Genomic DNA, 15,673 nt, shown 5'->3' with positions numbered 1-15,673 from the left:
ATTGTCTGTAAAGACAAGACTGTGCTTTGGTGCTCTCCCACTGTGCGTGCAGCCTAAGGGGTATTTGTTGGATACTGGTCTTTGAGAGCAGACATGGAGGCTAACACACACTGGCTGAGTAATATTGGAGACGATTATTGTCTTTATAAAGTGGGACTAGTAGACTGGAGGTATAGCTCAGTAGACAAGAATGTGCTTACCATTTCTGAGGCCCTGGGCTCAATCAGGAGCACCAAAAAATATGAGTGGTACATTATGTATTTGTTGCAACTATAAAAACAGTAGCACATAGCACAATGTATACGTAATTTGGGGGTGCTTAATAAGTCACTGCTTCCTTTCCCTATTTTGTTTTCTGATTTGAGAATTACAGAAAACTAATATTCAAGGTGCTAAATCAACTAACCCAACTCAGTGGAAAAAAAAATCTTTCTGTGACACTAATAACTCAACATGGCTGAGTTTAAAAGTCATTAAAAGAGGACCACGTGCAGCCATCAATGCAGGGGTGGCCTGTAGTTAAGGGTAGGGTACCTCTGATAAAGAAGAGAGAATAAGACAAACACATGTATTAATTCTAAGGTCACATTTCCATCCTGGTCTCACCCCATTTTCACACTTACACCTGTGACAATTCTGTCCTGTTTGAAACTGATTTGAATAGATACACAAGATATATATAGATATATAGATATATATTTAAATCCTTTTATTCAAAGATAACACAGTGGATATCACAAACAGCCTTTAAGAGACTACTACTTGTATCAATTGTTAGGGGGTTCTTTTCTATTTCAGTTGAATTTGTTTAGGACTGTTTCAGATATTAATGCTCATTCTCTCTGCTCATTCCAGCCAAGTGGGTAGGCCAGGGGAAGGGTGGTGAGTGAATCCTGGAGAATTCACCATCAGGGAAATACTTCTGACTTGACAATCTGGAGTCAGTCTGAGAGGAACTGGAACACATAGCCAAAATAAGCAGAGACATTTATTTCACTTCTGAAGGGCCCTGCATACTTCCTGCTACTTCCAAATCTTGGCTTTTGCACTCTAAAATGTTTAGTTCTGACTATGTAAAAGAATAGTGCTTGCTGGTGTTGTTTTTTCCTTATTTTTCTCAGTGGAGAAATGGTGAGATTAATCTCCTGGTGCCTGGGAGAATTCCTTTTCAAACACAGCCCCATTTCCAAGAAGCAATGAGGCCTTTCTTGATCCACTGATGAGGCTGACATTTGCTATTTGGAAGCATTTGCCCATCCAGGGGTTCTCCTAAGAGATTGCTGGGGAAGTAGGGGTGTGGTGTGTTATCTGGGCCTGGATTAGAGGTCATACTCCTCACATGCAGGAAAGGCGCCCTGGGGGGAGGTGTCTGAGGTCTTGTTTGTGTGTTCATTTTTATTCAAAAGCAGATCTGCTAATCAGCATTGGGAGAAAGATTCTCACTCTGGAATCTTAAAAAATAAGAGTTACATCGTGAAAAGCAAATTGTATAGAAAAGCTTATCTGTGCAATGCGACAGCATATGGCATCACTAAAATACACCTACCTGTTTATTTCTGTACTTATAACTATGACTCCATATTTCCTAAGGTTTGAGACCGTGCTTTTAAGCAAATAATATTTCCAAGTAATGCTCTGACAGAAGCTTTTTCAAATAGAAAGTGCAACCATAATTTGGCCTGTGTAAAGAGGCATACTTAATAAATAGAGTGTATAGAGTATAAATGAATATTCCAGTCAGGCGTGTGTGATGGTGCATGCTTGTAATGCCAGCACTTGGGAGGTGGAGGCAGGAGGATCAGGAGGGGTTCAAGGCCAGCCTCAGCTACATGAGACCTTGTCTCAAAAAGGAAGGGAAAAAAAAACAAAATGGGAGGAGAAAAGGATGGAAGTGGAAGGAAGGGAGGAAGGAAGGAAAGAAGAGAGGAAGAAAAGAAGGAAGAAAGGGAGGGGAAGGAAGGAAAGAAGGGATAAATTATATCCCAGTAAAAGCCGCTGAAAATTTAGGGTGCATCTCTTAGCTCTTGCGATGTATTTTGTAAATACATCCCTAAACTCAAAACTTGCACTTTGCTTTCTAGCACCCGTCATTCCTCAGGCTACCGTGACACTAGAGTTTTGGCAGACAGAATGATCACCTGAGCTGTGCCTTCACCAGAAGGCTGTGAAGTTTAGAGCATGCTTTTTTTTTTTTTTCCAGAGCAAGAAACAAAGAATAGGAGAAATCAATCATTCTCCTGGCACCTTCTAATTAGACACTTGGCATTTGCTCATTTCTAACCTGAGATTTAATCCAAAGTCACTGGTATTAAATTTCCTAGACCCTGAGTTTTCTAGCAGACATTTGCCACGTGGAGCTGTTCTGAGTGGCAAGAAGTTGGGCAGCTGCCCAGACACCTGCAAACCTCACACCCGGTGACTTACAGTGAGAGAAATGTCCTGTCTGTGGCTGTCCCAGACACACAATGCTGCCGCTCCTGGTGGTACAGCAGGAGACACTTTTCACAGCTCCTGAAGGACACAATCAGGGATTTGGGGAAGTCCCCATCCTCTGAGCCTCAGGGTATGGCATGCTCACAGGGAAACTTGGGCAGAGTGGTCCAGAGCATAAGGCAGGGGGAGCCAAGCACCCAAGGCAAGCCTTGGGCCAGAACTAGTTGCACAAACTTGTGTCTTCTCATACTTAGGGCTTTGACTCATGGTAGGATGGACCTAGATGTAAGCAGTCTATCTTGAATGATTGCTTTGCTGGAGATGACGATGGAGATGCTTGTCCCAAAGTCACATTCACCTGCCATACCTTTTACCGTGTGCCAGCATGTTGTATGAATAATATCCAACAAGCATTGGCTTTCGTCTTCTGCTTTGCTTCTCAAGAATTGGTTCTTTCTAATCATGTCCACTAGATGTCTCAGGCAGTGAATCCTCTTTCCTCTCATTACGCTCAGGATATTATATTCCAATTTTATAAAGTTTTATCTACCTGGTTCATGCACACGCACGCACGCACGCACGCACGCACGCACGCACTCATAACTACTGAGTATCTCATGGCAGGTTCTCTGCTGCATCCCATGCCACACATAACATGGGGCATGGTAACAAGGTGCTTGGTAGAATAAGGAATGGATAGACGAGTGGATGGATGGAGGCACTGAGGATGAGGAGGGTGTGTGTGTGTGTGTGTGTGTGTGTGTGTGTGCGTGTGTGTGTGTATACAGATGAGAACTAAAGGAAATCTGTTGGTTCCAAAGCAAGTCCAGCCCTGCTTGGCCTTGTGACACATTCATAGCTAAGACCAAACGATGTTTACTTGGTTTGCGTTTTAGACCACATGTTGTTCTGTGGGTTCCAAGAAGGAATCATGTATCCTCAAAGTGCTGCTTCTGCCATCATCCCTCAGTGCCCTGGGGTTTGCATTTAGAGCTATCCTTAGCAGATCCCCAGAAGAGGGAATAGGCAAGGTTGTCAGTAATAGTATCTGACACCAAAGATACACCAAGTGGTCCTCATGGTGTGTGTGGAAGGATTCCTGTCTCCGTACCTAAAGAATGGCTTAGTTTTAGGGTGCTCTAGTAAGTGACATCTTAAAGGAAAATCCCTTTAAAATAAATGGCCAATCTGATTTAGTGCATCTTCATTGTTCATTTCTCTTTCAAATGATGTCATGTCATTCTTAGAGGCCATTGCCCTCTCTAACTTGGTAGTTTAACCTGGAAATCTTTCTCTCCCAGGGTCAGAAATGTTCCAGAGATCCTGAGTCTCAGGAACAGAACTATCTGTAGACTCCCACAGATCCACAGTCTGCTACCTGACTGGCCTCTGTCCTGTGCCTCAGTTGTCCTTGTATCTTGAGTAAACTGCCAGAGCTCTTTGGAGAGGGTCGCAAGCAACATCTGCACCCACTTTCCAAATGAGATAGAAGATGTACATTGCTTTTACTAAGTGGGAAAATAATGTTCCAAAGCAAGGCCAGCAACAGAATAAAGAGATTTGTGTGTCAAGTGCTGCCACTGACAGAGACGGACCCAGCATGCATGATGGCACCCCAGCCTCTCTGTCCTTGCCTCTCTCCTTGCTATGACAGGGGAGATTATTTGTCCTCTGCGATGAGTCCCAGCACTTTCCCCTCCCATCTCTGGACTCTTCTGTGGGATGAACCCATTTTGTTAAGATAAATTGTTAACTTTAAAAAGTAAATAATGCATAAACAAGGGTGACACTTGGGAAAATGTTCCCTTTGACTCTCAGACCTTTGGACTTATTCCATGTGACTTTGACAGACATCTATAGAAATGCCTTTGAAAGCGTGCTTTTCGCCACAGAGATGAAGGGGTTCAACTGCAGCTGAAGCTCAGGTTTGGGGTTTAAGATTTCAGTGAAACCCGAGGAAGTACCAGAGACACATTTCTTCAATGTATTTTGCAGAGAATAGAATAAAAAAAAAAATGTTTACACTGTCCAACATCCTTGCCAGTAGCTCCCTAACAGCCAGGATATGGAGCCAAGATGGCTGTCTAGAATTGCTGTGAGGGGACCTTTGATCGTCTCTGCCAGGAACTTCCAGATTCTAACTCATTGAGTCTGAGGTGGAGCCTGGCAAACTCTTGGTCTGATGTTCCCCAGATAGGCTTGGGTTTTATGCCCTTAGACAGAGTTATATGGTGTTGAGGGTAAGAAATATGGATGTTCAGGTCCTATCAAAAGTAGTTCTATATCTTTGTCAAAATCTATGGGAAAGGACAGTCTGTGGGATATGCCACCTCAGGTGCAGAAACCAGATGTCCTGGGAGGAGACCGTGTCCACAGCACTGAAACATACACCCTAACATGTTGCATCTACATCTAAAACCAGGGACTTTTTTTTTCAGTAGTACTATTATACTTTATTTGCAATTTACATATAATATCTGCAGTTATTTATATATAAAACAATATGGTGTTTTAATAGATGGATAATTTGTAGAATGATCAAATTATACAATTGAATACATCAATTACTATGACTACTTCTTTGTGTTGAGGATACTTCACTTTCTTCTGTATCTGTTTTAAAAAAAAATTATTAGTTAATACTATAGACACTCTGGTGTACCGTAGATCACCAAAGCACATTCTTGCTGAACAGAACCTTACACCCTCTGGCCAGGGACTTCCCTACACCTGCCCACCTGGCCAGCACCTATGGCAACTGATATCCTCACTCTCCACTCTGAAGTTTGGCTTCTAGAATCCATAAACAAGTGACATCATGTCACATTGTTCTTTCTGGACTGAATATGTTCCATGGAGCACAATGTCCTAGAAGTCCATCCCTGTTGTCACAGGGGATAAGGACTTCCTGTCAAAATCAACATCTTTTAAAGAGACAGAGTAAAGGACATAAAGGTCTAAATAAGTTTATGTTTGACAAAAATAATAATTCTATGAGAGATTTTATTATACTGGTAAAGGTTAACCTCTCGTTTGAATTCTGAGGTGGCTTAGGAATCACAGGAGTTAAATCTTTGTTTTCAATTGCTCCTTGTTTGCTCAAGACAGAGTTCAAGTAGTGTTCCTATGAGGTGCCAGAATTCTCCAGCAAGCAAGGCTGCTTGCTAGTAAGTGTAATTCTCTACTCCTGCCAAAGTCCAGCATGTATAGGTCAGCAGAAGAATCTTCGATGGGGAAAGGGCCTGTCTGTTAATATGCCACCTAAGGTGACTAGTGGGAGATCTGACCCTGGCTGAATGAATAGGACAGTGAGGCTCACAGACACAGACCCACCTGCTATCAGTTTGGCAGGCTTGAAACACATTTACATCTGAGGGCCTCGGGGAAGCTGGTGTGAAAACACCTAGAGAATCTAGAGCCACAAAGTGCAATGGCATGCTCTTAAACCTCCCATACCGCTTTCTTGTCTCTGAGAGGTCAAGCAAAGGAAGGCATTTGTGTAACCTCACCAAGGCTTGTGAGCAGAGAGTACTGTGATTGAATCAACATCTGTAGCCATTCTCTAATGAAATAATGGGTCCTCTATCATGCAAGTTATGAATGCGTTTCTTCCTGTTACTCAGGAGGTCCCTACCATGTTTTCACTTTTCAAGTATAGTAAGATTTTTGCTACACTTCCTTCCAGGGGCTGGGGTGGTGGCAGCGGTGGTGGTGGTGATGGGGTGGTGATGGAGTGGTGATGATGAGGGACCCGCTCACCTGGTGTCAGGAGGGAAGCTGCTTTTCTGGGATTGTTAAGGGTGGCATCTTCTTGTAGCTGCACAGGATGGATTCTGCTTGTCGAGTGGTGGAGTTAGAGGAAGGGCTAGCATGGGGGCCACACCTGCTGGAGTGGAGAAGAGGTCCCATAGCCTGGAGATAGTATGCCCACAAGGAAAAGCGATAAAGAGAACCTGTGGGTTCTGGTTCCAAAGCTGATCCCTGCATAACATGCTCCTAGGCAAACCATATGGATATGAGTGGAAAGGCAGGCCTAGGTGAGCAGCATCTGAAAGATGAGCCTTCTCTGAATTATTCTGAGGGAATCCTTCAGCTGGGTTCCAATGATCCCAGATTGACCTTCTGAGTTTCTACTTTCACTTTCAACTTGTGCTAGCTGCCTGCTTAGCATCTTGGAGCTGAACTTTGAAAAGGAGGCATGGTGTCCTGAGGAACATTTGCTTTCTTCTTAGATGTCCCTTCTCTTCACTAAAGATAAATGTACAAAGCTGCCTATCACTCTCCCTGTCCGCCCCCCTCCTCCCCATCCCACCTCACATTTCCCAATGAGTTCTGTGGCCTGGGCCATGGACATCCACTCGTACAACAAGACAAACTCAAAGTCAACTTACACCTTCTGACTTCCATCTGTTTATTCCCAGGCAGCAACCAGAATCACTCTGTAAAACACACAGTACCGTGCTCCTCATTTAGAGAGACAGGTGAGAGGACCAAGTCCAGTTAGAACCGATTAAAGAGGAATTAGGTATGGAAACGTGGAATGGATTCTGGCTAAATCTTACCAAGGCTCCACCTTGGGTGGCCAATACAGGTGGGAGGGATACATTATTCTAAGACTACAGTGCAGAGTGAATTAGTTCATTGGGGGTGATCTGAAAGGCATGGGGCACATTGTGATGTGAGGTCCACAAGAGAATGACTGGCTGAGCAGATGGATCACCGTGACTGAAGTACAGAAGGAGAACAGAGTGAGTGTATCACAGGCAGACTGCAGAGAGGTTATCTGAGGGATCCCATGCAGTTTGCAGACCTCCGGTCTGTAAACTAGAATGTAAAGTCACGTGTGAGAATGAGAAAGGAAGGAAAGAGGCCGTGGACTGGGGACACTGCTTCCTGTCACTCTCTCTGTCCCCTTGCATAGAGCCTTTGAACGATTCTTCCCTTTGCCCAGGGTGCTCTTTCCTGGGACTTTCACATGGCTGGTGACTCTGGGACATTTACATCTTTGTCTAAATGTCACCTCTTCAGAGAGGGTCTCCTTGACTTCAGAATCTACTATAGCCAACCCCCTTCAGTCACAGCTACATCCCACTTGACCTCTCTGAAGAGCCCTTATTATGGGATGTGTAGCTTGCTCATTGGTTTACTAGCTTCTGTGTGTGTATTACTGGGTCTCTCACTAGAACCCTCAGACACACTGGGTCTTGGATGGATAAAGCATGTTCACGAAAAAGTGCAGACTCCTCTTTCTGCCTTGGAAAAGACATAAATACACGCATCTATTGGCTTCCATGAGAGGTCTGATCCAGGAACCCTGAAGATAACTAAATTCACACTTGTTGGAGTCCCTTTTAGAAGAGCTACATAGTGTCAGGACCTGTGCACATCTTCCCAACCAAATGTCAATGCTTAAGGATAACGGCCAGAGAAGAGGCTGCAAATTCAACACAACCTCAATTTTTCAGGTGTTACTCATCTGACTGTTGAATCTGCACATGCAGAACCCATGGGTATGTCGTGATGAACTGCAAAGAACCTCGTTTACATGTACAGACTTTAGTCAGTCCAGGATTAAATCCTGTTGGGGAGAGGGGAACATATGTTTGTGGGAGGGATGTATTTGTGTGTGTGTGCATATGTATAAGTACAAATGTGTGTGCATGTATGCTCATGTGTATGGATATATACATGGCTGTGCATGGGTTTGTACAAGTGCATAATTGCATGTATATAGGCATATGCAAGGTTGTTTGGGAAGTGTGTATGTGTGTATGTGGGTAAATACATGTATGTTCATGGGTATGTGTATGCACCTGTGTTGTTGGATCAGGTTAGGTGGAGGAGTGCCCTCAGCCGTTTTTACACACTGGCTAACTCAAGGCCCTTATGGTCTACCCCCTCCTTGCTAATAAATGTCTTTGAATCCTCCAAGCCCTTGGAATGTCACCTTGGCACCAACACTTCAGGGCCCATCTTCCTCAGTGAACTCAGCCTACTGAAAACCAGACCCTATGAAGGAGTGTTGTGATTCTCTGAGCTGAGTATCTCAAGAAGGAGCCTGTGCCATGAAGAACAGAGAATCCAGACTTCACTGGTTTTTCCAGAGGTGTAGCCCAGGCTGAGTCTCTCTCTGGCCCCAGCCAGATGCTCTCCTCATCCAGGCCAATTATATGCAGCCTGTCAGCCTCGGGACAAATGCGGTGTCCCTCATCTTGGCCAGACACTTTTTGTCTTTGGAGATAGCTTCTATGTGATTCCTTTCAAAAATTCCAAACCCTTTAAAGAGTGATTCTAATGAGAAAAATAAAATCCTTATTTAGTCTTTAAAAACAGTCAGAACCCCCTTTACACTTTCAGTTTAAAATAGTGCCTGGAGATATGTATTTTTTTTCTGCCTCCTGCTTCTCCTTCCATCCCTAATGAGACAGTACCAAGGCACTGAATTCTGCAAGATCCAATCAGCATAGCATCCTCTTAAAGGACCTGACAGGAAGCTGCAGCACTGTTGGCCAAGCAGCCCAAGACCACTGTCCTGGTCAGGAAATCCTGTGATGACCAGCAAACATAAACTTAAGAAGGAAGAGAGACGCCAATGCTCTGATCATTACCCATCCCCACCTCTGCCCTAGTTTCCTTCAATGGTTCTATAAAACCAGCCAGCAGAAGAACAGACTAGAGTTGAGACAAAAACAAAAAACAAAAAACAGCAACAATTCAGACAAACCACGGTGAAGATTGTTAATGGCTGTGGGAGTTTCCTTCTACCTGTAAAAGAATGGGTGCATGTAGGGAGCACGGGACAGAGTACATGTAAGAAACAGGGTATGCCACTGGGACTCCAAGGTTGGGGCTATTGCCTGTGTTCTCCTTCAGGGAAGATCAGAGTAGCTTGGACTCACTGCCAAGAGACCCGGGGGTCATTTTACTGATTGGTGAAGCTGACCCCAGGGACTGACCCACAGATTAGGAACCCCGGGGCCACAGGAGTATGAACCGCTGCTGCCTTCTGCTTTTCACTTCTTTAGGCTGGAGGAGAGAAGATGGATTCGGAGGAGGCACTGATCTATGAGGAGGACTTAGATGGAGAGGAAGGCATGGAAGGCGAGCTGGAAGAAAGCACAAAGTTAAAAATGTTCCGCAGGCTCGCCTCCGTGGCCTCCAAGCTGAAGGAGTTCATTGGCAACATGATAACCACGGCAGGCAAGGTCGTGGTGACCATCCTGCTGGGCTCCTCAGGTGAGTGTACCCCGTGGCGGCTTCCCCCAGAGAAAGTCACAGGCCAAGATGGGCACAGCAAAAGACAGGATCAAAGGGAAAGAAGATGACAGTGGACCCAGGGCCTCAGCATACCACGGTGACCTTGTAGAGCCAGCCACTTGGGTAACCATCTTGGCTTCCTTGCTCCATTTCTAGCCTCGAGGCTTTCAAAAAGACTGCTAATCTCTGTCCAATCATCGTTTCCACATCCAAGTGATCTCATTTTAATATGTTTAGATTAAAGTAAGAGCTAGTTCTCTTCCCAGAAACTTTGAACTCTGATCTGTTGGCAATTCATTATTTGAGTGTGTACAGAGCCAACCCTATCTTTACATCATGGAGTATTTGAAATCTTAATTTAACTCCCCAGGATATACAGTTTTTCTTCCCAAGTTAGATTGCAATCTCCTTCCACAGACAGTAACTTCCTTTAAATGTTGGCCACATTCTGCTTGTTCCATAATAATGTCATCGAATGCTGTCTCAACCTTTCCCCTCCTGCCTTCCCTCTGCCTACCGCACTGGGAACTTTTTAAAGTGGACTCACTCAGACTAAAGTCACAAAGGTGAAATAACTTCCTTTTCGTAGGAAAAATACAACAAGAAGGGAGTAGAACTTTCTGCAAATAAAACCCAATATTTTAATGAGAAGTCTGTTCAAACTCCCTGATAAACTTGCTTTAAGCCATATATAAATGAGTTGCCTCATAAGGTAGAGCAAAATTGTAATGAGACTATAGCATCTACTATATATATATATATATATACATATATATATGGTAGATGCTATATATATGTATATATACATACACACACGTGTGTGTGTGTGTGTGTGTGTGTGTGTGTGTGTGTGTGTGTGTATTTCTATAAATCTTAGCTGGAAAAAAAGTCCAATACCATGGTCACACAACAGCCCTGGTTAAACCCAGCAGATGATCTTGGTCGTAAAGCAAAACCAAGGGGCTAGAGAGGTGGCTTAGTGGTTAAAAGCCCTTGCTGCTCTTCTGGAGGACCCAAGTTGGGTTCCTAGAACCCATGTCAGGTAGAGGTAGCTCATAACCACCTATAACACCAGTTGCCCTTATTCAGTGCCTTCTTCTGACCTCTGTAGACACCTGCAGGCATGTGAGTGAGGACATACAAATGATATGCACACACACAAAAAAAAAAAAAAACCTTAAAACACACACATATAGACATGTGAGATAAGAGACACACATACACACGTACACATGCATGCATGCACACACACTAAAATCAATCTTTAAAAAGTAATATACATGAATGTGAGAAAGAAATTTGTAGGGAGGAGGAGAGCAAGCAGTAGGTGGGGGAGGGCTGGGATGAGAGTGGTCAGAATGTGTTATGCACAAGTGTGAAATTGTCAAAGAAAATTTTACTTAATAATTTTGGTTAAAAAATAATTTTTTTAATAAAATTAATGTCCTAAATATTATAAAAAATAAAAAATTGGTTAAAAAAATGAAACAAAACCAACTGTTATAGAGAAAAGTTGGAATGAGTGTACATATATTCCTGTAACTTGGAGGATAAGTTAGAAATAGAAAACCTTGTGGTGCATGTTCAGTTCTCCTGGTGAGAGAAGGAAGTGTTTCCTCAGCTCAAATGCTGGGGGGGGGGGGGGGGGGGTCCTTCATGACTTGTCTTAAATAAGCTCATACCATTACTCCCTCCAGGTGTGGCTTCTTCCTACAATGGGTAGAGCGTTTAGGATTCTGATGATATTGACAGATGATGATGAATAGCATTGAAATCTCAGTCACGATAAAGTACATGAAGGAAATTTACATCCTTTCCAGTCAGTACACTCACCGTTGGGCAAGCAAACATCCGGTCCTGTCCCCTGGTCATGGCTGCGCTGTTTTCTTCTCCTTAGGCATGATGCTGCCGTCTTTGACGTCAGCTGTGTACTTCTTCGTGTTCCTGGGTCTGTGCACCTGGTGGTCCTGGTGCCGGACTTTTGACCCACTGCTGTTCGGCTGCCTCTGTGTCCTGTTGGCCATCTTCACGGCTGGGCACCTGATTGGACTTTATCTCTACCAGTTTCAGTTCTTCCAAGAAGCAGTTCCACCCAACGACTACTATGCAAGGTAGGAGAGACCATCCGTATGTCCGAAGAAGCCCACATCCCTTCGCCAACCCTTGTTAATCTGACAGTTGGTGCATTAAGCAAGGATTTGGCACGGCAGGGAAGCAGTCCTAATCCTGTAGTTTTATTGAGAACACAGTCTAGAAAGAACGGGAAGGTCTTCTGAGAGGAAGGTGCTGCTGGCATTGGGGACAGGAAGGACTGCTGTCTGGAGCACACAGGGGAGACACAAGATCTGAGCAGAGGACACAAAACCATGTTATATCATCTAGCTAGACAGAGCTCTCACAGGCCACACATATAATGGCAAACTGAGCATCAGAAACAATAACAAATTGACCGTAGAAACACGCGAAACTAAAAATACCGGAATCCAGAATTTTAGAGAACGTGAAATGTGTAACTATTTGCCTGAGTTGAGCATGGTTATTATGCCAGCTCATTTTTGTGCAAATGGAAATTAGAGAACTTAGAACTTACTTTAGCTTTCGGGGAAAATTCTAGGCCATTGGCAGTTCAAAGGGGGAGCTCCTCCCCACAGGACAGTGGCAGCTGATGAAATGGAAAGGAATAGAAGGATTAGAAAGCTACTCTGTATCCTTGCAAGTGAAGTGTTGGATCCCGGCCACAGCCTGAAATCTTTCCTTGAGTGTTGTAGGGATGAAGCCATCTGCACGGTTGCCTCCCTGATGTCTCCCACTGCCAAGGGAACCGCTTACACAGTGCTTCCCGCGTTCATGAATGGACCAACGTTGATATGCCTGACACCAGGAGACCTGCGTGTGTTGGAGACACACAGTGTCCTGGTATCCAGCGATTAGATGTGACCTCCAAACTACAAGTTATGGAAAACTCAGAAATAATTCAAATTGCCCCAGATGAAAACAGCCAGAAAAACTCAGAATGTGGTCTCCTATATTCTCTCTTCAAAAATCAGTTTAAAAAAAAAAAGAGCCTGGCGGTGGTGGCGCACGCCTTTAATCCCAGCACTCGGGAGACAGAGCCAGGCGGATCTCTGTGAGTTCGAGGCCAGCCTGGGCTACCAAGTGAGTCCCAGGAAAGGCACAAAGCTACACAGAAAAACCCTGTCTCGAAAAAAAAAAAGTCAGTTTAATTTTTGTTAAAAATGATCGTATTTTGAGTGTGGAAAGAACAAGGCTGGTTTGAAGGATAACTGGACACCCAGACGCATGTGCAGGACATCTCTATGCTGAGCCAACAGCAAGTCCCTCAAAGATCCTGGGCTAAGTGAGGGACACTGAGATTAGTGATATTAAGGGAATATGGCTAATTTCTTAGATTTATTGCAAATTTCTTTATTTGTGAGTACGAGGCTGTCATTATTCTAGGAGCTACATCTAAGGATGAAGTGTTGTGATAAAATTTGAACATCACAAATTTCTGTTATGATGGTTTCACCACAAAAATGATAGATTATGAAAAAAAGACTCAGGGAGTAGACAGTATTATTTGCATGCTAAGTATGGAGTTATCTATCATTTTGTCCATACGTTCTTTGTCTATCAAAAGCTCACAGTTCAAAGTTACCACAAAGGTGTTCAAGAAGTGGTTCTTTAATCCCAGCACTGATCTTTGTGAGTTCAAGGCCAGCCTGGAAGTGAGTTTCAGAGAAAGTTCGAAAAAAAAAAGAAAAAAGAAAAAGGTGTTCAAGAGCATGAGTGGGAGGAGCCAAAATTCCTGTCTCTGCCACACCCCTGCAAAGTGGCTCAGTGTTGTTCTCTCATTGAGAAATGAGGAGCCTGTCTTGAAAAAGACCATGGATGATATGACCATCTCAGGAACAGAGGTCTGCAATCCAGTCTGGTTGTTACATGGTGGTAACTATGAAGAAGAATATATGGTCTCATTGATTCATATATAAAAAGAATGCCATTTTGAGTTTATGTCCCTACAGTACTAACACATATTAACCCTAATACCATTTAAATTCAGTTAAAACAGAGTTGATCACACACACACACACACACACACACACACACACACACACACACACACTACACACACACACACATGCACTCCAGTAATGACAGTCCCAATTGGCTCAACTGATGGTATTCACTTGTAAACTTAAGAACTGTAATTCAGTTTAATAGGAGAAGCATGCAATATAGACACATTAAAACTTAGGAGTTTCTTTAATGGTGCATATTGCATAATATTTGTTTTGGGTGGGAGTGAATAAATGCTCAACCTTAGTACAGACATTAGCAGTGAGCTAAATGAATCATTCAGTTTCTTTTAGGCATTTAATTTTTTGGTTTATTAAACATATATAAGACTACTCTGTACTATTGGAAGGGCTGGCTTTTTCAGCAATGACTTAATTGGAAATGTAAACATCCTCTGTGGGGCGGCAGCTTCCCTTCCTCCTAGTTTAGGTTCTTTTCTGCCATCTGCAGGCTGACGGTGGGAAACAGAGATTACTTAGAACCATCATGAAAACACGTCTAGTTCCTTTTCTCTCTGTAAAGGGTCAGTTCATGTTCTATGGGTCATGAATTCTGTCACAGTTATATGGAGAAGTTGTCCTCTGGGGAAATAACCAGATGGAAGGCACCAACAGGACCACATCCTAGCAAAACTTAGTGTCAGGATGCTGAAATTTCAATTTCATTTTATTTTAATGTTGCTTAAGATATTATTTTTCTTTTGAGTTTCTCCAACAATTTACAATGTATAAACAATATTAAACCAGACATGAAGCAGAACAGGTGGTCGACCAGGTGTGGCCAATGGGCCATGGTTTGCTATCCTATGGCAAAATATAACAGGAGTGCCACAGGGTACCATAGTTATTTGTTCAAACTGCCACAGAATTCAAATTATGCTTTATTTCAGAAACTTTGTAGATAGGTCTGTCGTTCTCAGCTTTTTTTTTTTTGGTTTTTTCGAGACAGGGTTTCTCTGTGTAGCTTTGCACCTTTCTTGGAACTCACTTGGTAGCCAGGCTAACTCGAACTCACAGAGATCGCTGCTCTGCTTCCCGAGTGTTGGGATTAAAGGCGTGCGCCACCACCGCTCGGCCATTCTCAGCTTTTATAGCAACCAGCAGCAAGTTATGTTGCTCACCAGCATATGAAAAGACAAGGCATGGCCACAGTTAACTCCCTTGAAGGAATGTTTGCTCCCAATTTGATGATCATGTTACATTGTATCGTTTGGATACTGAAATTTAGGACATTAATTTTCCCAAAAAATAATTCCAATGCATTGCTGTTAACCCTAAAATTATAACATCTAAGTAGAAGAAATCAAACTAGAGACTAATGATGATAGTAAGATAGATGGATGGATGGATAGATAGAGATAGATAGATAGATAGATAGATAGATAGATAGATAGATAGATAGATAGATAGATAGATAGATAGATAGATAGATGGGTACATGGATGGATGGATGATGATGATAGATGATAGATAGATAGATAGATAGATAGATAGATAGATAGATAGATAGATAGATAGATAGATGACAGATACATGGATGGATGGATGATGATAGATAGATAGATGGATAGATAGATAGATAGATAGATAGATAGATAGATAGATGGATAGATAGATGGATGTCATCTTGCATGGGCATTATCACTGTTTTTTGTAACTACCAAGACCCGTACACTTGTATCCACCTTCCAGATAAGTTGATTCTGGAATCAGAAAGCAGTTTTTATCTTCTTTTAAGTTTTCAAGTGGACAATCTGGTAGTAATCATCCTTATTCCCAGAAGAAAATTAATGGAAGTTTTTGTCATGGTATTATACACAACTTTATTGGTGAATATTTGAAAAAAAATGGAATAAGTAAGTACTTTTTTTGAAATGGAATTATAACTCTCGAAAATAAATTCT

General features: G+C 42.9%; 1 protein-coding gene across 1 annotated transcript in view; it reads left to right on the top strand.

Annotated features, from left to right (window-relative positions):
- Positions 1 to 15,673, top strand: part of Piezo2 (piezo type mechanosensitive ion channel component 2) — a 405,018-nt gene that overhangs the window by 256,036 nt on the left and 133,309 nt on the right. The window contains 2 exon segments of the mRNA XM_037197168.1: positions 9,459 to 9,669; positions 11,588 to 11,801. Of these exon segments, the coding sequence (XP_037053063.1) occupies positions 9,459 to 9,669; positions 11,588 to 11,801 (425 nt within the window).

This window comes from Peromyscus leucopus, chromosome 19 (genome assembly GCF_004664715.2).
Source record: "Peromyscus leucopus breed LL Stock chromosome 19, UCI_PerLeu_2.1, whole genome shotgun sequence".
NCBI lineage: Eukaryota > Metazoa > Chordata > Mammalia > Rodentia > Cricetidae > Peromyscus > Peromyscus leucopus.
Note: the sequence above shows the minus strand (reverse complement) of the source record. Positions and strands in the feature narration are given on the sequence as shown.